General features: G+C 38.4%; 1 protein-coding gene across 4 annotated transcripts in view; it reads right to left on the bottom strand.

Moving 5' to 3' along the window:
* PARD3B (par-3 family cell polarity regulator beta) overlaps positions 1-23,818 on the bottom strand; it is a 574,309-nt gene that overhangs the window by 376,877 nt on the left and 173,614 nt on the right. For all 4 annotated transcript variants that reach the window (XM_083371323.1, XM_083371326.1, XM_083371324.1 and 1 more), the window contains 4 exons: positions 22,851-22,976; positions 16,462-16,814; positions 13,716-13,855; positions 11,810-11,938 (listed from right to left, as the gene is read on the bottom strand). In XM_083371323.1, coding sequence (XP_083227449.1) covers positions 11,810-11,938; positions 13,716-13,855; positions 16,462-16,814; positions 22,851-22,976 — 748 coding nt within the window. The remainder of the gene's footprint in view (positions 1-11,809; positions 11,939-13,715; positions 13,856-16,461; positions 16,815-22,850; positions 22,977-23,818) is intronic.

Below are 23,818 nucleotides of genomic sequence, written 5' to 3'. Positions count from 1 at the left end.
AGCCTGATGTGACATGTTCTCCACTGACACATTTTTGCTATAATTGGTTGAATAGAATAGAATAGAATAGAGCTGGATGGGACCTTGGAGGTCTTCTAGTCCAGCCCTCTGCTGAAGCAGGAGAACCTTATAGCATCTCAGATAAGTGACTGTCTAGCCTCTTTTTAAAAATCTCCAAAGATGGAGTGCCCACAATTTCTGGAGGTAAGCTGTTCCACTGGTTAATTGTCCTCACTGTCAGGAAGTTTCTTCTTAATTCCAAGTTGCTTCTCTCTTTGGTCAGTTTCCAACCATTGTTTCTTGTCCTGCCCTCTGGTGCTTTGGAGAATCGCTTGACTCCCTCTGGTTTGTGGCAGCCCCTGAGATATTGGAACACTGCTATCATGTCCCCCCTCATCCTTCTCTTCATTAAACTAGACATACCCATGTTTTCTTAGTTATAGAACATTCAAGTTAATTTTATAATATGCCAAGTTTAGGTGCTGAAAAGCAGCAAAAGGCAAGAAATGGAGGAGAGGAACAAAGGTTTTATACACCTCCTTCTCTTGGGCATGTCATGCTAAGAAACCTGAGAGTAAGATGTGGAATGTCTGCTTCTGAAATCCAACAATGGTCAGATGATCAATACTAAAGCAGATGAGGCTCATGACTGCAAAATGATTTACTTCAATGAAGGGATTTAGATCTTTGGAGATGGAATCAACTAGAAGTAAAGTTTTAAGTGTCATATGGGGTACTGGTTGACAATAACATCAAGTTTTATTTTAAAAGTTACAGATATAACTACTAAGCACATAGGGAACCATATACATGAATCATAGAAACCATGAAGAATATTTAATATTCCCTTATGTGTAGTGAATATTTTATTCTTGTTTTACTTGGTTACTAACATGGTATGTCCCAAACACTAACACTAATGCAATATGCTAGATCAGACATGTCAAACTCACGACGTCATGTGACGTCGTGCGACGTATTGGAACTTTTCCCCATTGCCGGCAATGGGATGGGCGCGGTTTTTCCGTGATGCTCCGGGCCGTGGGCCAGCAGTTTGACACCCCTGTGCTAGATGATATAAGCATACTATAGAACAGGGGTTCCTAATCTCCAGTCTGTGGATTGGCACCAGGCCATAGCATGCCGGGCCACACAAAGCCAAGCCGCAGCTGCGGGATGTAGGCAGCATGCAAAATGACGCCCTCTCCACCAAAAAGAGCACAGTGTTGACATCTCAACTTTTCTAATTATTTTCTTTCAACTGTTGTTTGAGTTAGGCTAAGAAAGCTTCTAGAATTCTATGAGACTGCCATATATTCAAATCAGATGAGTGTAAATAGTTCCCAAAGTCATCAATATTTAAACATAGACTGTTTGCCTGCTTACCTGTTGAGTTTAAAGTTTCATCACTGTTCATTTCTTTCTCTTTTCAAGAGTTACTATCATAATTCTATAAGGTCCCCAGAGTACTATGAGTTGGGTGGCCATATAAATTTTCTTAATACATAAATAACTCACTTTTTCTCCCTAGTTCTATACCATTTTTGTAATAGTAAGTCAAAACAGATTTTTGGTAGGGAGGGTCATCTTTTTATTCTCCAAGTTTTCTTCTTAAACAGGTCAAGACACTTTGTGCACCAGTAGATGACTTGATCATTTTTATTTAAACAGAAGCTACAGTCTATTTGGAATTAGTATGACTCCTAACTCTGTTAATTTTGTTAACCCAATCATTGGAGAGAAGGGATGTGAAATTAACTTCCCATGCATTAGAGTAGAAATCCTTAGTTTCAATTCCAGCAAAAGTGCATCTAGTCTTTGCTAACTATTATTTAAAAAATGAAACGTATTCTTAGTCACATAAATCCTTCTCTGTCCAGATGAGTTTAATGTATGATCAATACTATCTAAAGCTTCTTTCTCTCCTGAGACTACTTTTCAATTAAATCTTGTTATTTAATCTAAGAATACCAACACTCATTGACCACTGTAGTATCTAACTGTGAATTTACGGTAATCTAATGCACATCTCCCTTGACAGAAGGGCTGTCTCAGTTATCTTTATTGTTCTGGGGGCCAAAAAAACCCTTCACAAAGCCAGGAAGGAAACATCATTTATTTAACACAGCTAGAGACTTTTACTAACTGTTAGATGTCCTTGATCAGCACACACACCCCTGGCCTCTTGAATGTGTGCTGGCTGCCCTCTTGCCTAACTGCTGGGGTCTGATAAGAGAAATATATTCCCCTGGGTGCCATTCAGATTTGAGAGCAAAAAGCAATGGACTTTAAAACCTATCATTTTCAAAGGCTTATGAATTCACACTCCCCTGGTATCCTTTTCCAAGGATGTGGATTCAAACATATGGTTCAAACAAGCAGGATATTGAATCCATGATAGCCGTTAGCTTAGATACATATTGAAAAATAAAATATTTGCTCTTAAAATTCATTATACTATTATATTTCTGTTTTTTATTTAAAATACTGATACCCAGAAACAATTTGGTGATACTTGTAAAATGTTCCATGAATGTTAACATGCTAATGTTGGTAGGGCGGATTTGCATGTTATCCGATGTGTTTTCTCTCGGAACTATGGTAGTGTCAAGGTTCTCCAGTCTAGATTGGGTGCTGCAACTCATACAGAAATGAATCTAATTCTTTTTTCCCCACTAAATAATCCTCCCTTCATAAAGGCAAGTACTATACCATGAATAATATTGTAAAAGCAAAGCAGTCGTATGCTTGCTGATTTATTAATTTATTAGTAATAACAGATGTTAAGAGAGCAGTGCTTTGGTGTAGTGGTCAAAGGCACCATATTAGAAACTGGGAGGCTGTGTGAATTTCAGTCCTATCTTAAGCGAGAGGCCATCTGGGTGACCTTGGGCCAGTCCCCCTCTCTCAGCCCTAGGAAGCAAGCAAGGAAAACCATTTCCAAAAAAACCTTGGCAAGAAAATTGCAGGTAATAGTCCAAGCCTTTGCCAGAAGCCAAGATGAACTCAAAAAGAGGAGGGGGAAAAATGATATAGCCCTCTTTCTCAGCCACCTATATGTCTCAGATAAAAGAGTTTTAAAGTCAAATTCAGTAGTGAAACAACACTGGGTAATCTCAGCAAAAGATCCAGGCAGTTTTCTGGCAACAGTAGTTGCCATTGCCTTCTTCCAGGGTGTTTTTGGACTTCCTAGTCTAGCTTAGGGATCTAGTATACTCGGGAGATCTGCCATCCAAGTACTAATCAGTGCCAAACAACCCCCCACCACCACCTTTCCCCTCTTAGTTCCTGAGCTCAGGTGCTGTCACCAGCCGAGGCAAAGTCATTTAACAAGGTCTTTAAAAAGCAATTATGATGTTCTGGGTCCCTTTGCTGCTTAAGCAGTAGAGAAAGATTGCAACCTGCCTTTGATCTCATTTTTACCTAAACAACAAATCCAAGAGGTGGATTATTGAGAGAACCTGCATTGCCAACAACAGACTTCAGTGTTCTCCTAAAGCTAAAATTCTATCAGGTTTTCAACAAAAAAAAAACCAAAACCCAAATCCTTCCATTGAATTAGTTCAGAATGGGCTTCATCAGCTTCAAAGATTCCACCCATCTGGCAAGTTTTTTTTTTTTACTGAGCCTAGACCAGCATAAATCAACATTAGTTCATCTCCCACAAAACAGGTATATTTTAAGGGAGCACATGTTTAGAGGTGTCTAATCTGCAAGAAAGTAAAAGTATCACAGTGATTTATTTTTAAGCCTTTCCTGGATGCATGGTTTGGCCCTTTAACAAATGCATTTTTCCTGATGATTCCCATACACTGTACATCTTGTGTTTAACCTGGGTCTAGAATCAATCTGTTCACTTAATTTTGGGCCCGTTCACATAGCTCTTTCAGGAACTAGCAATCTTCTGCCCTCCAAGGAGCCTCAGATTCAGAGGGAACAAGGACCCTTCTGTCCACTGATTGGGGACTACCAGCTTCCTGCCTCCTGGGACTGCATTCTATTCAAACCACACACTGCACTCCATCAGGTCCAGCCATAAACACTTCCAGACTACACACACACACCCTTCATGTTCTTCAGTCCATTGTAAGCATAAAAGTGCTGAGTACTGAGTTCAGGTTTGTTTTGTAGTGTTCCAAGGGAAAAGTCCTTCAAGGTTTGGCTGGTGTATTCAAGCCGATGCTAAGTTCCCACCATCTGTTGCAAAGTCACTCCTTGATCTCTCAGAGGCAATGTGAGGGGAGACCTGGTAGATGGGAAAAGCAGCAAGTGACAGGAAGGTCTGATCCAGGAGGTGAAGAACAGACTTCGGGGTGCAAAACACATTTCTTCACCTCTCTCATAGCTTCTTTAGCCCACCTTACCAGATATGAAATGACGGTTTACTTTTCCCAACTATTCCATCTGTACAAGCATGTTGCTTTTGGTAATTCTTGGCATTTCATATACATATATGTAAGTATATCAATTCAAAACTATAAGGAACTGTATACTCGGTATCAATGATTTTATTAAATTTTGCGTCGTGGATTCATAATCTGAAATCGCCAAAGCACTCCAGTGACTATTGCAGTTCAGAACCTGTATAATTACATATTCCCCTTTAATGGAAAAAGCTTAATCCTTTTCAGGATTTAAAAAACCATCTTACAATGAAATGTATGTTTTGAATGCTGCCCCAAATATTAAAAGGATATTAATGCATATGAAGGTGAAACCAAATATAGGTGAATATTATTATTCAATCACACTATAGGTGTGGGTGAATTGTAACCTGGGTTTGTATTCCCATTTGTCTACAAAATTCACTAAATGTTTCTGGACCAGATTATCTCTCTTCGCCCAATCTATCTCATAGGACCATTGTAGTGGGGAATAAAATGAACGCTGTCTTCAGTTCTCAGGAGAAAAGATGGAATAGGAATGCAATGATAAATATTTATACAGCTGCATTAAACGTGATAGTTTCCACTAAAAGAATCTTACTTTCTTTGGAGCAAGAAGAGAAACAATACTTAAACTGATTTTTTTAAAAAAGTGGGCTTATAATCAATTTTTCTTGGAAATGATAATCAGACTGATTTGAGTGGAACAGTTGAATGTTTCTCCATTCTTCTTTTTTTTTTAAAAAAAAAAAGCAGAAATATATATCAGATTAATATCAAACTGTTCCTTACCCAACCTCATAATCTTTAAATTATCTTCAGAGACATCAACTTAGTATTTTTAGGTAGTTGAAAAACCAAATGTATTTTATAAAATATATTAATCATGAGGAAATCTGTAGAGTCTGATAATTAAGCAAATTAAGATAATCCTGAGTTTTGGAACCTGCTACTAACCCCAGCTGTTACATTGTCAATAGCTGGCACACATTACGGTAACATTTGGCTAAGTGGATAATAAGAGGAAAATTTGTGATTGATTCCAATTTTATTTTGCTGATCTCCTTTACAAAGGAGTTTAAGATTCTCTCCTTCCTTTTGAAGCATTCTCACACAATAATCTGGGTTTCACTGCTCTTATAATATGAAAACAGTTTATATAGCAATTTGATATGTTTGTTGGCTGAACTTGTACTTAAATAAGACCTATCCTTTAATCCAGACATGTCAAACTCATGTGACGTCGTGCGACGTATCGGGACTGTTTTGTCATTGCCAGCAATGGGGTGCGTGCAGCTTTCGTGTGACGCATCCGGCCCGTGGGCCGGCAGTTTGACACCCCTGCTTTAATCTAATCAACAGTCATTAACCTTTGTTATACCAGAAAGAAGTTTCATAAAACATATTTATGTTCAGAAGTTCCCCCAAAATTATGTTAAAGCAGATCCAATTTGACACAGGAAGTATCTTTTTTAAGGTTTGCCAGACCTAGACAGTAACAATGAGAATAAAAAAGAGATAATGTCTTCGGTATATCTTTGCCACCATCTAGAGGTTATTTGGATTTTTGAAGCCTAGATACAATAGCCCTATTTTATTTATGTAGCTAAGTACCCAGGTTATGATTGCATTACTATTGCTAAACAATGCACTCATAAAGCATGAAATCATTCCTCACATCCCTTAACAACTATCCCAGCAGTCTCAACTGCCATTGTAACTAATGGAATTGTGGGTCATTAAGTGGGAAATGTCAGGAGTCACAGGTAAGGAGCATGGGGATACTGCAGAAGTGCTGCACGGGGATGGAAAAGGCCAGTGCAGGACTTGGGGGAGGCCAGGAGAGAGCTTGGAAGACCTGATACGGGCCACACATGAGCACTGGAGGACAAAGGACTACGGTACAGCAAGGTGCAAGCACAGGAAATCTGGGGGATGGATAGTGTGGCAGGGTGCAAAGGCCAGAGGATGTCTGGTTTGTGAATGGTGCAGCAGGGTATGAGTATCAAAAGATAAGGGGGTGGATGGCAGAGCAGAGTGCAAATGCAGGAAGGCTGAGGTATAGATGGTGCAACATTAATGAAGGGAAGTCAGAGGTAGAGTGTGAGACACAATGCAAGCACAGCAACGCTGAGAAGTGAACCATGCAGCCCAAGCGCCTGAAAGTCAGGGGACTAACTGGAGGAACGTGTGACCTTTATGGGCTTTCCCGTTGTGTCTGGTTCTGGGAAGCCAGCAGGGAAGGTGACAAATGGCGATCATGTGACCACAGGATGCTGTAAACATTTTAAGTGTGAGCCAGTTGCCAAGCACCTGAATTACAATCACAGGGGCTGTGTCAGGCAGAACTTCAAGGACTGGTCACAAGTACCAGTTTTTCAGTAGCATCACTACCTTGAACAGTCTCTGAAGAGTGGTCAGTTAGCGAGGACTACATGTAAGGGTAAACCTACTCATCAAGATAGTTTCAAGGTCAAAAAGAGGGAAGTGGTTAGTGAAAATGCAAAGGAATCACAAAATATTAATCTTGAAATACATTATTAGCCTAAAGGAAACTGTGCTGTTGCACTAAATAGTGTTATATATGGTTAGTACTCACATATTTATTAAAATGGGGCAATATATTTGTCTTTTGTGTATGCAATATTCCTAAAACCGCATTATGTACATATAAATATAATTTGTAAAAAAACAAATCCTTAAAACAAGGATGGAAGATTGCAAAAGTTACTTGAAGAGCAGACTGGACAACTGGAACTCTTCAAATGTTGCTGAATTATAACTGTTAGCAAACCAATCTAGCAGTGTAAATGGTGAATGCTGAGAGATTTATCTCAGGAACCTCTGAAGGGTCACTAATTCTCCACTACTGCCATAAGACTGCAGTCAGTACATACTCCTTAAGTTATGGCCATTCATTCAATGAAGGAAAGGACTTATAACTCATGCCCTACAGCGCCCCAACTACCATGCAAACAAAGTTCACACCCACCTCACTTATGACTGCCAGGAGACATTTACGACCACAGGGACACTTCAAATCCCCCCACCCACCTATTTCTCCCTCAATTGGCCACCCTACATAGTGGCACCCGGCACTGGCAGCCCCAAAGCTGTGGCTAAAGTAGAGGCTCAGGGCTTTTAGCGGTCAGCATATTTATGCCCTTTATTTTCCAGACTTTCTCCCCTGGGCATACTATCCAGACTAAATTATCCCACTACCCTGAAGACCACTCAAGTAAAAAGAACAAAATCTGTATGATCCCTTCCGCTTATAAAATGTATACTTGTCTTATGACAGCAAAAAGAATAGCCAACACTATATTTCAGATGAAATCAAGACTGCTACTAACATTTTAGCACGCAATGTCAACCATCCTCATTTCAGAGATCAGCAGATTTAAAGCATGTTGCCTAAGCATCTGAGCCTTTTTTCAGCCAGTAGGTAATTAAACATGTTCTGTTATATAACTGTAGAATGAGTAAACAGAGCTATATTTTATATTGCATTAGTATTTAAACATCTTCATTATTACGAGGCCTAACACCTGTGCATCATTCTTTGAAAGAAAATAAAAAGCAATTTAATTGAAGGCCAGATTGAAACTATCCAATGTCTCTGCCTATTGAGATCGCAATTAAGCCAGGGAGGAGCAACTTGTCCTCTTGAAAGATAATTAATCCTTAGTTCATGGATTAAAATGCACACCCAGAAATTATAAATATAACTATGATTCTAAGTGCCTTTGCTTGCTCCTATAAAAATGCAGTTTCCTAAAGTGCTTTAAAATGCAACAATCAGGCAGAGGAGGCAAACAGTTTATAATCTAGTAGTAGTAATTCTACATCAATTACAGAAAGGTAGTCAACCTCCAGAATACTTTTTTTTTCAGTACAACACCACTATCTATGGCAAGTGTGCCATGTGAGCAAAATTATAAAAACAGCAACCATCTCTTTAGGTGAAACCATCATGGTGAACATACTTATTTCTTTCTAGTTCACCACTGTTCAGCTGGGCTTCCTCATTGCCCGGGAAAAGAGTCTGGTAAAATTATGGTAATCCATAATTTTGTGTCATGTATATTTACTTGTTTATCTATCCAAATCTAAACATTATCTAAATATGACCCAGTCCCCATAGAACAGCTGAACAGCCCAAATGTAGGAACAAAAAGTGACAATAAATGAAATAAAACAAAACAAAACACGTACATTAAAATTGATAAGAGAGAAAAAAGAAAAAAATAACTATATTTAAAAGCAAAAATCTGCATGAACCTGAGTCTTAAATATGCACCTGTAAACAATGGAATAATAAATAATCCATACATATCAGCAAGGAGGTTCCAAACAATAGATGCAACCACCAGGAACCTTCACAAATTTATATGTAATAGAATAAGTTACTATTTTATTGATCAAGAAAGTATCACTTTAGTGATCAAAGAATCTTGACTAAGATTCGTTAAAAGTGAGTTTTTAAAAACTCTGATTAGAAACAAGCGGATAGAGAGAGCAATACTAACTAGTCCTTGTACTTTTTTTCCCTCTAAAAAGACTGAGGAATGGGGGGGGGGGGGAATCCCAGTAGTTTGATTTCTAATTTGAATGTCTATCCCCTAAACACTGACCTAGGTTGGGGCTGAGTGAAGGAGTTCATAATAGGGGTGGTCTGGTACCTAGTGGAAAGGATCCAATTTGTGTGTGTGTGTGTGTGTGTGTGTGTGTGTGTGTGTGTGTAGATATAGATATATAGATATAGATACAGATATATAGATATATTATTGAGTCAAGGAGTTCATAATAGGGGGGGTCTGGTGCCTAGTGGAAAGGATCCAATTTGTGTGTGTGTGTGTGTAGATATAGATATATAGATATAGATACAGATATATAGATATATTATTGAGTCAAGGAGTTCATAATAGGGGGGTCTGGTACCTAGTGGAAAGGATCCAATTTGTGTGTGTGTGTGTGTGTGTGTGTGTGTGTGTGTGTAGATATAGATATATAGATATAGATACAGATATATAGATATAAAATTGATTCAAGGAGTTCATAATAGGGGTGGTCTGGTGCCTAGTGGAAAGGATCCAAGGATCACTGTGTGGTGTTAAATGGCTTTATCATTTCAGTAAAAAAATATTCTGAACTATGTTGCCCACTAACCTCAGCTTTTCCTCCCTCCTGGCATTGACAGATTATCCTGAAACTCTGTAAAAATGAGCCTTTTGTTCGCCAAGTAAGGATCTTTGTGGCAAAGATCAACAGAAGATGCTCTCCTGAAGAGAACTAACAGGAAAGGGTCTTCTTTGGGCTACGGAATGCATTCTGCAAAGGGGTGTCTTTGGCTAACACTCTTCCAATAATTAGGAAGATGGAAAAACTGCTTCGTTTTTGCCAAGCTTTTAATTGTTAACTGTTTTAATTAGCTTTGATTTTAACTGTTTCATTTTATTATAGTATTATATTTTATCATTGCACATTCATTATGTGGAGGGAGGGAGGACCTCCCTCTAAAGATGCTGCTCACCCAAATAAAGCTGCCAACTAGCAAAACTGCAAGATAAAATACACGTGTTTTTTTCAAATTTCAAAGCTGGCTTAAATCTAGCATTTCAGCAGGCCAACAGCAAACGCCATTATCAATCCATCAAAAAGGTTAAGTTCACATATTTACTGCAGTCTAGACTTAACAAAATTAAAAGGATACAAATGCACGCTTGCATGCATACTTACATATATACATGTTAAATGACTCTGTAGAATGTCTACTTTGCTAATAGAGATACTTTGACAGTCCATAGTAACCACTCATTACAATAATGGTCAGCCCAATATAGACTGGAGTGCCAAAAAAGGCAACCAAATAAGCAAAAAATAATGGGAAGAAAAGCATGCCTAGTCTTGATATACTGTACAGTCTAATGATGATTTTCATATAATGGTAAAAGCAATGAACTAAAAATGACTTCTTAAGAAACAGAAAAGGAAGAGTCTTGCTAGAGTTTATTTTCTTTCAAGAATAGAGAATAAGATAAAGACAGGATGTACTGGCCTTCCTTTATGCTTTAAGGTATTTTAAGGTATTTTTTTTAAGAATCAAAACAACAAAAAGGAAATCAAGAGATTTACATTTTGTCTGAGATGGCTGTTATTCCAGAAAAAAGTTATCTTCTGAATAGTGACAGACTTTTCTATGGACCGTTTGGGCAAGAGCACATGTTTCAAAATAAGGCAAAATTAAACAACTGTTTTGCAGTAGATCATCGGCAAAGTAAATGTATGGGAAATTATGAAATATTTTAAACACTCCATCATTACATTTTAAAATATAAGGTTAACCTATTCTTCAGATCCAGTACAACTCGGTATGTACTGTATAGACGGCGTGAGGGGTGAACTGGTACACAGATGGTCTTGCATTTTTGTCCATTGCTTCCTTGTTCCTTGTTATACATATACAAGGAAGAAGATGAGGGAGACTGACATTGTGATGTAATGTAGTTGGGCAGAACTGAGCTTTCTGAACATGGTGGGCTGGATGAAGTATAGGATGCACACCTCAGAACCACATCACTGGAAGTCATAATGGGAAAGACGAGAAGCAAGGTGTAGAAGATCTTTAGCTAAATGAGCCTGACTTCCAGGTTTATTTGTTGTCTTTGAAGGAACAGTAGTATAAAGAAGAATAGTATTACAGGTAATCCTCAACTTATGACCACAACTGAGCCCAGAATTTCTGATGCTGAGACAATTATTAAATAGGTTTTGTCCCATTTGACAATTTTCCTTGCCACAGTTGTTACGTGGATCGCTGCAGTTGTTAAATTGGTAACATGGTTAAGTGAATCTGGCTTTCCCTATTGACTTGGTTTGCCATAATGTTGTAAAATTTCCTCACATGACTCCAGGACATTGCAACCATCATAAATATGAGTCATTGCCAAGCCTCTGAATGTTGATCTCATGAGCACAGGGATGCTGCAGAGGTCATAAGCGTGAGAAACAGTCACAAATCACTTTTTTCAGCGCCAGTGTAACTTTGAACAGTCACTAAACAAATGGTTGTGAGTCGAGGACTAAATAAGTGTCTGCATAAACCTATTGAGGATGAAGTTGTACAATATACTACATGTTAACAGAATGAAAGACAATCAATCTTGCTAATAGCAAAAATTATCAAACCAGCATTTGAAAAAAATCATTAGTTAACATTAAATTCAATCAATTTATATAATCTCGTAATTTTAGTAGTACTTTATACTGATTTTGTGTCTTCATCTAGATAAGAGAATTCAAACTTATTATTCTGATTGTCAAACAATTTTGTAACCTCATAAAAACTTCATTAAATTAACATTTTCAACTACTCAATAAACAGTGATACTTTTCCACACATTTTATTTTACAAAGAGTATTACCAGTTCTCGGGGCAGAAAGGTTTCTTCCTGGCGAGCAATGAGCAGGGAAACTATCTCTCCTTGTTTTGTGCTTCTCAGAGTAGCTACAAGTTCTTCTTGAGTTCTGCCACTGATATCTCTACCATTCACCTAATAACACCATAAATGAGCAAGTTAGCAAAAATTGTTAACAATATATTGTTAAATTTGCAATAGTGGAAAATATCTGTAGCTCAGGTGTAGGATGAGGGTGAAGGTTCGTTCTCCGATCTTGTGGGTTGGTTTCCAAATGTTTTGTTACCAAGCTAGGTAACAAACTCCATTGAAGATGTTACTAGCCAGGTAACAAAACGTTTGGAAACCAACCCATAAGCTCAGAGAACGAACCTTCACCCTCATAGTTAAATATTGAGCAATTTAATCCACATGGTATCAAACTGAGGATTGGGGACCTAAGCCATCTAAGCCACCCATCTTGCAGATGTTTCAAAGTTTCCTTCCCTACTTTTGCGGTGAGATCTATATCTGGAATTTATATATCAGTGGGTTAGGATGCTGAGCTTGTCGATCAGAAGGTCGGCAGTTTGGTGGGTTGAATCCCGAGTGCCGCGTAGCAGAGTGAGCGCCTGTTACTCGTCCCAGCTTCTGCCAACCTAGCAGTTCGAAAGCACGTAAAAATGCAAGTAGAAAAATAGGGACCACTACGGTGGGAAGGTAACAGCGTTCCGTGCGCCTTTGGCGTCTAGTCATGCCGGCCACATGACCACGGAGACGTCCTCGGACAAGCGCTGGCTCTTTGGCTTTGAAACGGAGATGAGCACCGGCCCCTAGAGTTGGAAACGACTAGCACGCATGTGCGGGGGAACCTTTACCTTTACTATATCTACTGATATTCCCTGCAAGAATACCACTTCAACCCCACCCCATTCTCCAACAGAAGAAGACACAGGACTATTGAAGTAGAGGTTTGCCTATGGTTGAATTGGATGAAACTCAAGTAAAATGCTGAGGAAGATGTAAGAATGGAGCATTAAACTTGCCTATCAGAGAAGACATACGTCAAAATATTTCACATCCAAGCCAGATATTGTCAAAAAGATTAATTTGAATGTTGATTTCTAATTTTGATTTCTCTCCAACAATCTCATTTTACTTAGGTATGATTTCACTTCATCCAGAACTGCAAATTGTCTATTTGCCTTTGCCAAGTAAAATATGGTAAATTGCTACTGAGGAAAGGTTCTTTTCAGCTGCATCATGCTAAATATACCCAGAGAAACTTGCTTTGTCCTTGCTTTGTGCTTTTTTTCACATTATGTGAGAAACATATTTAACAAGTATATCCAAAACCTGTTTGAATATTGCTGGGAAGGTTTTCTTTTACAATAATATCAGCTTCAATAGATCCAAATAATCAATATCATTCAAAATGGTTGAATCTGGAAAGCCATAAATGGGTGAATCTTAAAATTAGCATATTCAGGAGGAGATTTACATCTCCTTAGAGGTGGGATATCCAGGGAGCATTTATTACTTCTGAATTCCAAATTCCAAATTTTGCTCAGGCAAATTTTAAAAGCAAAAATAGGAAAGTATCATGAATGCAAGCATAGGCTTTGAGTATCCAAGAAACGTGACCTCACCTTCAGATTAGAGAAGATAAAAATTATCTAACCAATAACCTTGTTTTGGTAAAAAAAATGCAGTGAGCAGTTATATTTCCAAAAATATATTTGGCAAAATGCAAACAAATGGGTTATTATAATTATTTTATAATGCACCTGAGCCTATGTTTTACATTAAACAAGTTTGTATCAGTCGAAAAAGCATCATATGATGGCAGAAAAGCTTAGAGCTCTTTGCCCCCATCAAATACTGTTTAATTCATTTAACAGAAAGATATGTACTGAGGAATAGGATTTCCAACCTCCAATATTCTGTCTCCTGAATGCAAACGGCCATCTTTAACTGCTGCACCTCGAGGCAAAATATTCTTTACAAATATAGGGCCAGGACCATGTATGGAGGAGTCCCTGGTGACCACAGTAAAACCTAGTCCTTCGGGTCCTAAAGAATAGAAGAAATATCTGTAATATGAGGCAACCAGCAGCTAACAGAAGGCTCTTCTCTAAAGATTTAATATTTATATTAATAGGTTTGTTTTCAAAGGTAAGAATAGTAGGATCCATTCCTTGCTTTAGCTAAATTAAGACACCCTGTTCAGCTTTTCTGTGCAGCAACCAAGTGTTTCTTTCATCAGATTTCTTCAAATTCAACATTAATTCTTTAACATATAGTATGTTTCCCTACTTCCATTCTGTACATTGTTCTTATGTAAAGCATGCAGTAACTCAAAGAACGAACACTAGCTTTAGTGACATATTACATTAGAAAAGGTCAAAAGGACAGAAGAAATTATCTGGAAGCATTTTTTAATCTGTATAATGAATAGAGATTTCTTTTATCCCATCTTTGTTATTTTTACTAAGGGAGTAAATATACCTAATACTCCTTCCTCCTACTAGTTTCCCCACAACAACCTTATGAGGTGAATTGAGCAGAGAGAGAATGTGACTGACCCAAAATCACCCATGTGGCTTTCATGCTGAAGGCAAGGTTAGAACACATAACCTAGTGGTTTGTATCCTGGAGTGTTAAACACTAGACCAAACTGACCATTTTTTTTACATTATTATTATTATTAGAGTGTGCAGTATTCAAGTCCAAACGGGTCAAAAGGCTTCAGCTCTGGCGTGGGCACACTCACCATATCTATTGGTGACTCCTGAAAGGAGCTTTCCCTTATGGGAAACTTGCAGACTCAAAAAAGTGTTTGCTTGAGTCCAGGAGACACTGCAGAAGTGGCAACTACAGGCTGAACATTTCCATAACTGAAATGAGCCTCATGTAGCTACTGTGTAAGCCCAATGCAACAACAGGTAAAACTGCAGTGCCCACACTGTATCTGAAGCATCTTTGCCAGCTTTAGATTGAGTATAACACGTTGCTAGTATTACAATCTTGAAATAATTTGTCAGAAGTGCTAGTTTAAAATTAGTAAATTTTATTTTCCCATCTTTATGGCTTCTTGAAAATTGGTATGTTGGGAGATTTTATATAAAAGCTTATTGGCTATTTTGTTGTTGCATTAATTACTCATTAATAAAGCTTTCCAAGAACAAGAACACTAAAACAAGTATGCCCTTCTATATTGTTAACAACCCTAATGGGTCTCTTTGATAACAATTGGCTAAAGAGCAGAATCCTGAGACAAAAAGCAGAAAAGGAAGTCTTTCTTTGATTAAAAAACTTAAGACAGAATTTATTAGGGGAGCTGACCAGAAGCCTAATAGCTCCAGCCTAGAGTTTTGTGGGTAAAACCTTTTAAAACTCATTTGGGGCAGATCATCTGATGTATGTTATAGAATACAGCTTGAAATTGTTTTTCGTGGTGATCTCTACATGCAAGACCTTGCAAGAAGTTCTTTGCAGCCAACACCTAGTAACAACATATAAATAAGCTTACATGTATTCAGACAGGAGTACAGAAAGAGAGGAAAAAGAATGTGACGCCTCTCTAAACAGTTCTGCTCTTAGCTGTACTCAGAGTAGGTAAGTCTATGATATATTTTTGCGGAATGTGGAATAATTTTTAGTGCAAAGGCTTACAATTTGGAAACTGATGCAATATAAAAGCTTGCTAATTGCTACTTTATGCATTATTTCTTTATTTTTCTTTCTTGGAGTACTTTATGGACAAAAACATTGAAATAAGTAGAAGCTGAGCCTTTCAAGCATGGGTAAACCATTTAGTGTTTAAATAAATAGTCAGCTGTGTGATTTATCCACGGACTATCCTAATCCTCAATGGAAGACTTTCAAGTGGGTTTTGAGAAGAAGTAAATTGTTGACCTTTTTAATCTGACAGATGTGTGACTTTGAATTTAACATGCAAATATATTGTTGCAATAATTCAGTGTTCAAATTTCAAACTAAATTCTCCTAATTCTGTTCTGTAGTATGATTTCAGGAAACACTGGTTCACTTTAGAAACTGAACGTTCCATAGGAAGCCTTCTTAAATCTTAACAACCAGTGCTGTGCCATGGAATACTGAAAATTATTCAACCAAATCTTATCGATACAGCGGTATCAAGTTATTATTTCATGTTATTATAACATTCCAGCAGATATGTTTGCTGACTGAAAACAAAAGTAACTTTAAAAGTAAAGGAAGTCCAACTGGAAAGTTTTTTAAATGCAATGTCTGCTGTATATTGTTACCGTACCTGTTTTTTAAATACCCCTGGATACATGGAAGCTGTTATTTGCCAGCTGCCTCCTCTGCATAAGCGCTCGCCTATTTCTGTTTCCAGATAGCATGTCAGCTGCTTTTGCAACGAATGAGTCAAATGTATACCAGATTGTTGGGGGCAATTAAGGACCCAGATTGTTGGGGGGCAATTAAGCTGACTTTGTAATAATGCCGCTTGGGGTGTGTGTGAAAGCACTAATAAGCAGGCATGAAGGCTACTGCTAAGCTTGTAAGCCACCCTGAGTCTTCGGAGAAGGGCGGGATATAAATGGAATTTAAATTAAATTTAAATTAAATTAAATTATATCAACCATATGTAAAAAATCCTATTTGGAAAGTAACAACTCATAACAATTTACCTTTTTTCAGATCAATCCTTATTTTCTTTGCATTTTTCTTGCTGCCAAAACCTATCAATGGGGATAAAGATGGCGATGGAGGTTTCTTATTAATTCTTGAGAAGTTAGGACTCTTGGGAGATGCATGTGTAACAGTCTCTAGATTGTTTGCTTCAGAGAAATCTGGGTCTTTCATCATCATCGACTTTGGATGGGCTGCAGGTGGAAATTTTCCTTTCGAAATATGCTCTGCTTTATTTGGGGAGTACAATGGTGCTATGACTGACTTTTCATATTGTTCACGCCCATACAAAGGGACAACTTCCAGGATGATGTTTTCAGATTTCATTGCTTGGCGGAAAAGATCTTGTGCTCTTGGGGGAAAAAAACATAAAACAGTCTGAGCAATTAAACAATGTAACTGCTTATTAATTAACTTATTAAACTTACACACTGTTCATCTTATCTATATGTGATTCTAGGTAGTTTAAAACCAATAAAACATCAATATAAACTATTAAAACCAGGGCTTTTTTTCTCATACAAGGCTCAGAACAGTGTTCTGGCACCTTTTTTTTTTTGCACACATATACACACGCACACAAAAAAGCTTTTGCACAAGCTGTGCTACTCCCTCTATTGGCTTTCGAAAGCCTATTGGCTTTTGAAAGCCAATAGGAATTGTTGCTGAGCACACCAAACTTGCACAGGCAAGTTGTCTTCAGCAAAGACGAGTTGGTAGGAACTTTGCACCCCTCCCTGCTGCCCAAATACACCATCTCAACTAGGTCAGTAATAGGGGACAGGAGTTGGAGGTGGGTTCTGCGCAGGTGGCATCGCTGGTGGGGCGGTTGTGAGCGGGGGTGCTGGTGCTGTGGGAGCCGTGGGGTGTGCTCTTTGTGGGGCGGGCGGCATTGCTGGCAGGGCATTTGCGAGCAGGGGTGGCTGCAGCTGGCTGCCCCCCAAGGCCGGAGTCAGCGCCAGAGCGGCTGGTGCTATGGGAGCCGCAGGTCGTGCTCTATACGGTGCAGGTGTCATTGCTGGTGGCATGGGGTGGCGGTAGCGGGCTGCCCCCCAAGGCCGGAGTCAGCACCAGAGCGGCTGGTGCTGTGGGAACCATGGGCCATGCTCTGTACGGGGCAGGTGGCATTGCTGGTGGGGTGGGGGTGGCGGCAGCGGGCTGCCCTCCAAGGCTGGAGTCATTGCCAGAGCGGCTGGTGCTGTGGGAGCTGTGGGGTGGGCGGCATCGCTGGCGGGGCGGTTGCGAGCAGGGATTTGTGGGGTGGTGGCAGCGGGCTGTCCCCCGAGGCCGGAGTCAGCGCCAGAGCAGCTGGTGCTGTGGGAGCTGCGTCTCTCGTGGAGGACAGAGGGGGAGTTATGGTTTCAATGCCGTCAGGACTGTATTTCCCATGGAAAATGAGTACTCGCAGCTCCTGCTCCTGCACTGAAAAGAGTTTACTCTTTTCTCTACTCGACGGCTGAAACGGCATGCAGTGACAGGTCCAGGGGTGTGTGATGTGAAGGCTGGATTTTCCCCTGTCCTCTGGTAAATGGGTGGACCGCTCCTGGCCCAGCGTAGGACAAAGTCTTGGGCTCCGTAGCTTTTACGGGCAAAGGTGTCTGTTGTAGGCCGGGCAGGCAACTTTGAGGTGAACAGATGGTTGGCCTCGGGCTGAGACCGTTCGCTTTTGACAGCCTGTGTCCCGGAGGACAAGGCCTCTTTCTGCACGTGGGCCGATTCCACCACCGAGGCGTAGCTGTCCATGCTGCGCAATACCGATGCCGGACAGAAACCAGAGGAGCAGGCCAGGGACGTGGTGGCAGTGGGTGAAGAGGAGGAGGAAGAAGAAGATTGCAAAATGGGGGGGTGAGACCTTCCGAGGAGATGATCTTCATGTTGGTGTTATGCAACACACTGGGCCGCTGCTGAATGTTCTGTGTACGAGGGGAAACTGGGGAGTGTTTGTGAGAGTGTGCGGATGTATGGCTGCTGCTATGCTTAGTGCCTGGCCTCCAGATGGGCATGTGCTCCACTGTGGCCGTGCTGGTCACTACCGATTTCTTGCAGCCCCGCCGTGTAGAGTGGGCCCCATGGCTCCCACAGCACCAGCTGCGCCAGCTCCGGCCCCGGGGGGCAGCCTGCTGCTGACACCCCTTGCGCTACCTGTGACCGCAGCAGTACCGCTGCCCCTGCCTCCTGCGCCCGCCAAGATGAGAGTTCCGGCACCTTTTTTTTTAAGAAAAAAGCACTGATTAAAACTATAAATAGTAACATTAAAACTGGTTAAAAATTGACAAAGAGGGAAGGAAAAGAACAAGATACAAACAGAGAGAAGGTAGGATATTATGTTAGTCCATTAACTATGTCTTCCAGCACACAGGATTTTCCCTCCCTGCACAAAGGGAAAGGAAATTCCCTTGGCAAGCTGTGGAAACAGACCTCAATCCAACATCCCATCTATGGCCAGCATCCTATTGAATTTCTAGGGAAAACCAGGAGGGGTGTAATGCTTTCCAATAACCGAAAATGCTTTATGAGACATAAAGGATCCATTCTGAGGCTGCTGTGACTGTGAGCTGCTGTTAAATGACCAGTTGTAAGAAGATGACTACGTGCATATATGGAATTCACTAATTAATCAGTACAGAAAATTCACTTTATAGTGCTTATTATGTTATTTATAGGGGGCATGATGACTCAGTGGTTAAAGACACTGAGCTTGTCAACTGGAAAGCTGACATCCCGAGTTTGAGGCCTGAGTACCATGTGATGGGGTGAGCTCCTGTTACTTGCTCTAGTTCCTGCCAACCTAGCAGTTCAAAACCACGCAAATGCGAGTAGATAAATAGATACCACTTTGGTGGGAAAGTAATAACATTCCATGTGCTTCAGCATATAGTCATGTGAAAAATGAACAGACATCCTGTGAACTTTGGGAATAATAAAATAGTCTAGTTTTAAAAGAAATGTAAATAATGTGGATATTTCTGGAACAAAAAAAATGGAAAGCTGACTTAAAAATAAATATCTAATTTTTATGAAATAAAACTAATGAAGAGTTTGTTAACTGATGGATTAATGATGTTTATGAATTTTTATTTAGAACAATCTTTGAAATTTTTAGATTGACTACTAAGGAAATATTACAAAATACTAGTAAAATGTTCAGATTAATCAAAAAGATTTGAAATAATAGAAGCAATTAAAAGAGCTAAAACAAGCAAAACTCTGGGACCAGATGCCCACTGAGCGGATTCTATAAAATTTTCAAAGATCAGTTATTTCTTCCAATGAAGGACTTAATGAATTCTATTTTAAGGGGAACCCTATACCAGACGCTTGGAAAGATGCCTATATTTCTCTAATACTCAAAGATGGCCTGGATTTAACTGTAGTTCTTCTGTGAAGAACTACAGACCAATTTCTCTCCTAAATAATGACTACAAACTCTTTGCATCTATTTTAGCTGAAAGATTTAAAAAGGTTTTACAGGATTATATACATGAAGACCACTGTGGTTTTTTACCTAAAAGACAATTAAAACATAATGTAAGAGTAATTTTGAATATAACTGAATATTTACAACAATGTAGAGTCAAGACATTAGTCTTTCTGGATGCAGAAAAGTAGTGGAAAAGATAGATTTTGGATTGGGCTTTATACAGGTTCTGAAGTCCATCTATACACTCCAGAAAGCTCGATTCATGGTTAATGGAGACTTTATGAAACTATGTGAAAGCCAGATGGGAACAAGACAAGAGTGTCTTTTATCCTCTATTATTTATTGTGGTGTTGGAATAGTAAAATAGGGATATTAGACAGGATAATAGAACAAAAGGACTACAAATTAAAGTGCATAATTACAAATTACCTGCATTTGCCAACAGTTTGGTATTGATTGTGCAACACCCCTAAAGAACATTGAACATGTTAAGAGGAAGAAAGATTAAAATGTTTGGGAAAAATGGCTGGTTTAAGAATAAATAAATAAATCAAAGACGGTAACACCAGCTGCCTGCAATTAGTGCAGGTTCGCGTCCCACCAGGCTCAAGGTTGACTCAGCCTTCCATCCTTCCCAGGTAGGTAAAATGAGGACCCAGATTGTTGGGGGCAATAAGCTGACTTTGTAATAATGCCGCTTGGGGTGTGTGTGAAAGCCCTAATAAGCAGGCATATACATAGAATGAAGGCTACTGCTAAGCTTGTAAGCCGCCCTGAGTCTTCGGAGAAGGGCGTGATATAAATGGAATTAAAATAAAAAATAAATAAATAAATAAAGCTGGAAGATCAGAAGAAATTGTAATTTAAAACTTTTTAAAGTTGTGAAAAAGGTACAGTACTTGGAGGTAACTCTCACAGAGGAAAATTCTAAGCTTTACAAAAATAATTACAGTAAAATATGGAAGGAGATAAAATTGGATTTAAATAGATGGCAAAAAATAGATTTATTCATTAATGGGAAGAATTTCAGCAATTCAAATGAATGTACTAACTAGAATGTTATTTTTCTTTCAGACTATACCGATATTGATTAATTTCCACTTTCAAACAGTGGCAGAAAGGTATATTTTATGATGCTTGTTGTCTGATATGGTTAAAAGACTGAATAACTTTAAAAAGTTACGGCTGTTATACCTCAAATATTTTGATTTGAGATTTGGATGGCATGCTTATCTGTGGTATGACAAAGTAAAAGTTAACCCTTTTTTTAAGATTCATGCTATTAGGCAATCGATTGCATTTGTATAATTGTAAAAGTAGATTAGCTGATAAAAGTGAAGTGACACTTTGGCTATCACCTCATGAAGTCTATATATAACAGAGATGATTTCAAAATATAAATGGATGACATATCGAGACATTGATATTTGGAAAAGAGGGATTTAAGATAGAAGAGAACAACTAGTAAGTGAAGGATTTGCTTATGATTGGGTTAATTATTATAGAATTTTTGAAAGATTTAAATTTGATTTTAAAAAGTTTTGTTTTCACAGGAACTAAATCTGAATTGGACATTAATCTATGTTCTGGAGATGACTACTTGATTTCTAAAATATATAAAATGTTTCTTAAGATGAACCTAGAAGCCGAATACGTTAGAGTGTATGGTAAAATGGGCAAAAAAATTGGGTATAGTATAATGCTAGATAAATGGGAGAATGTATGGATGAATGGACTAAAATGTACATTAAATTATAATTTGAAAGAAATTTTTTACAAAATGATGTATCACTGGTACTTGCCCCAGATAGAGTAGCAAAAATGCAAAAAGGGATTTCTAATATGTCCTGGAAATGTAATCAAAATTCAGGTTAATTTTATCATATTTGGTGCTCTTGCAAATATGTGAAAACATACTAGATAAACATAACAATGACAATGCAGAAAATACTTAAGATACAAATATTAATGAAACCTGAAGTTTTTCTTTGAGGTATGATGGACAAGCCAATTGAAAAACAATTTGGGGTGCTATTCCTTCACAGGGTAACGGCTGCAAGGATTGCACTTGCCAAATACTGGAAAGAAAAAGATGCCGACTGTTGAAGTATGGATTTTGAAATTGACTGAACTAGCAGAGATGGCAAAATTAACTGCTTTGATTAGAGATAATGGGCTAGACAGCTGTATAAGAGAGTGGGAACCGTTTGTAGTCTTTCTATGTGCTAAATATAACAGATGGCTAACAGAGGGATTTGAAGATTAGTGTAATGTTTAGCTCAAACTGTTGACTGCTTTTTCTTCTCTCTCTCTCTCTCTCTACACACACACACACACCCACACACACACACACACACACACACAAATTTGCAAAAGGAAAGGAGAAATTACTGCTTTTTCTTTTCTTTCAGAACCCAGCCAGGGTGGATCCTACATGTTAAATGTTAAATTTAACTGAACACTTTCTCCTCTTTTTTGTACACTATTTTTTTTCTTTTTTGTTGTTGTTAGGGTTCAACGTTTGCTTTTGTTTCATTTCATTTTTGTTTGTTTTACTGTTTTGTATTTTATTCTCCGTGATAAAACAATAACAACAACAACAATAAACAGTAATAATAAAACATTTGAGAATATAGCAACAGGAGACAAGCATGAAAGCCAAATGGGTGACTCTGGGCCAGTCAATCTCTCTCAGCCCAACTCACTTCACAGGATTGTTGTGGGGAAAATAGGACCAGAAAGATAGGTTGGTTATGTTTGCCACTTTGACTCAATTATAAAAATAATAAAAGTGGATACAAATAAATAAAAAAATACTTTTGTTCCAGATATCTTTACTAGAAAAATATTAGTGCTATACACTATAAAGAGAAAAAAGAAATTTAAATTATTTTGTTCAGTTGTTTAAATTTCGAAACTTTGGACTGATCTGAAGTGAAAAAATAAGGAAAATGAAGAAAAACTCACTGTGCAAAGGTTTTATCTGCAAGTTCAATATTGTTAATTTTCACAATGCATTCATTTTCATAGAAAAGTCCATCCCGTTTAGACCGGCTATTTTCCTCAATACCACGGATGAAGAGTCCTAAAATTCTGGAGGAAATGTAAAATACATTTAAGTGAAGTTTAAATCATCTGTACCAGGTTGTGATTCAAAATTTGCTTCTGTGCTCCATGAAAAGAAAGATCATTTTCACAAGATTTCCCTTTCCCCTTGAGTCTATCGAGTGTTTACTTAATTCACTGCATCTGTGCAAAATAAATCAATATGAATTTCTTCCTACTTTGCACAGAATCTCTGTACTGTATACAGATGCTGGGGAGCTGCAAGAGATGCCAGTGTTGGACAGAATATTATGTTCATCCTGGTTTGGATAATTTTTCACTTGTTGATTTTGAAAATCTGGAGAAGTGTGAACTTTCTTCCTGCTGGCTGACAGTGTATGTGTGTGTGTGTGTGTGTGTGTGTGTGTGTGTGTGTGTGTGTGTCAAGAACAGTATTTAGAAAACATTGTATTTGCTTGAAAAGCCTGATGATTATTGTTCAGTCTCAAAAGAATTGCTTCCGGCTAAAGTGATGGAGATAGGAATGGCCTCACAACTCCAGATTTAGCTGAATGACATTGTATCTGGGCCTACTTCAATCAAGATTTTGGCTGGGATGTGGAATTGAGATTGCTTAGATTCAGAGATGTAAGGTCTCAAAAAAATTCTTTTCCAAGATTTATTTTTAATTTGTTATTCTATAGAAAAGCCTAGAAAACAAGTTAAAAAGCTAAATATTTCTTATTATCTTATTTTAAATGATACTTTAAAACGATATGATAGAAATGGACCTAAGTTTGGAAATGCTCATACCATACCAAATCAATAAAGTAATCTTAATTTCTGATCCAGAAATAGAGGAAAAGCTTTCAATATTCAAAAGGCCAAAA

The sequence above is a fragment of the Vipera ursinii genome, assembly GCF_947247035.1.
Source record: "Vipera ursinii genome assembly, chromosome: 1".
Classification (NCBI taxonomy): Eukaryota; Metazoa; Chordata; class Lepidosauria; order Squamata; family Viperidae; genus Vipera; species Vipera ursinii.
This window is presented reverse-complemented; position numbering and strand designations above follow the sequence as displayed.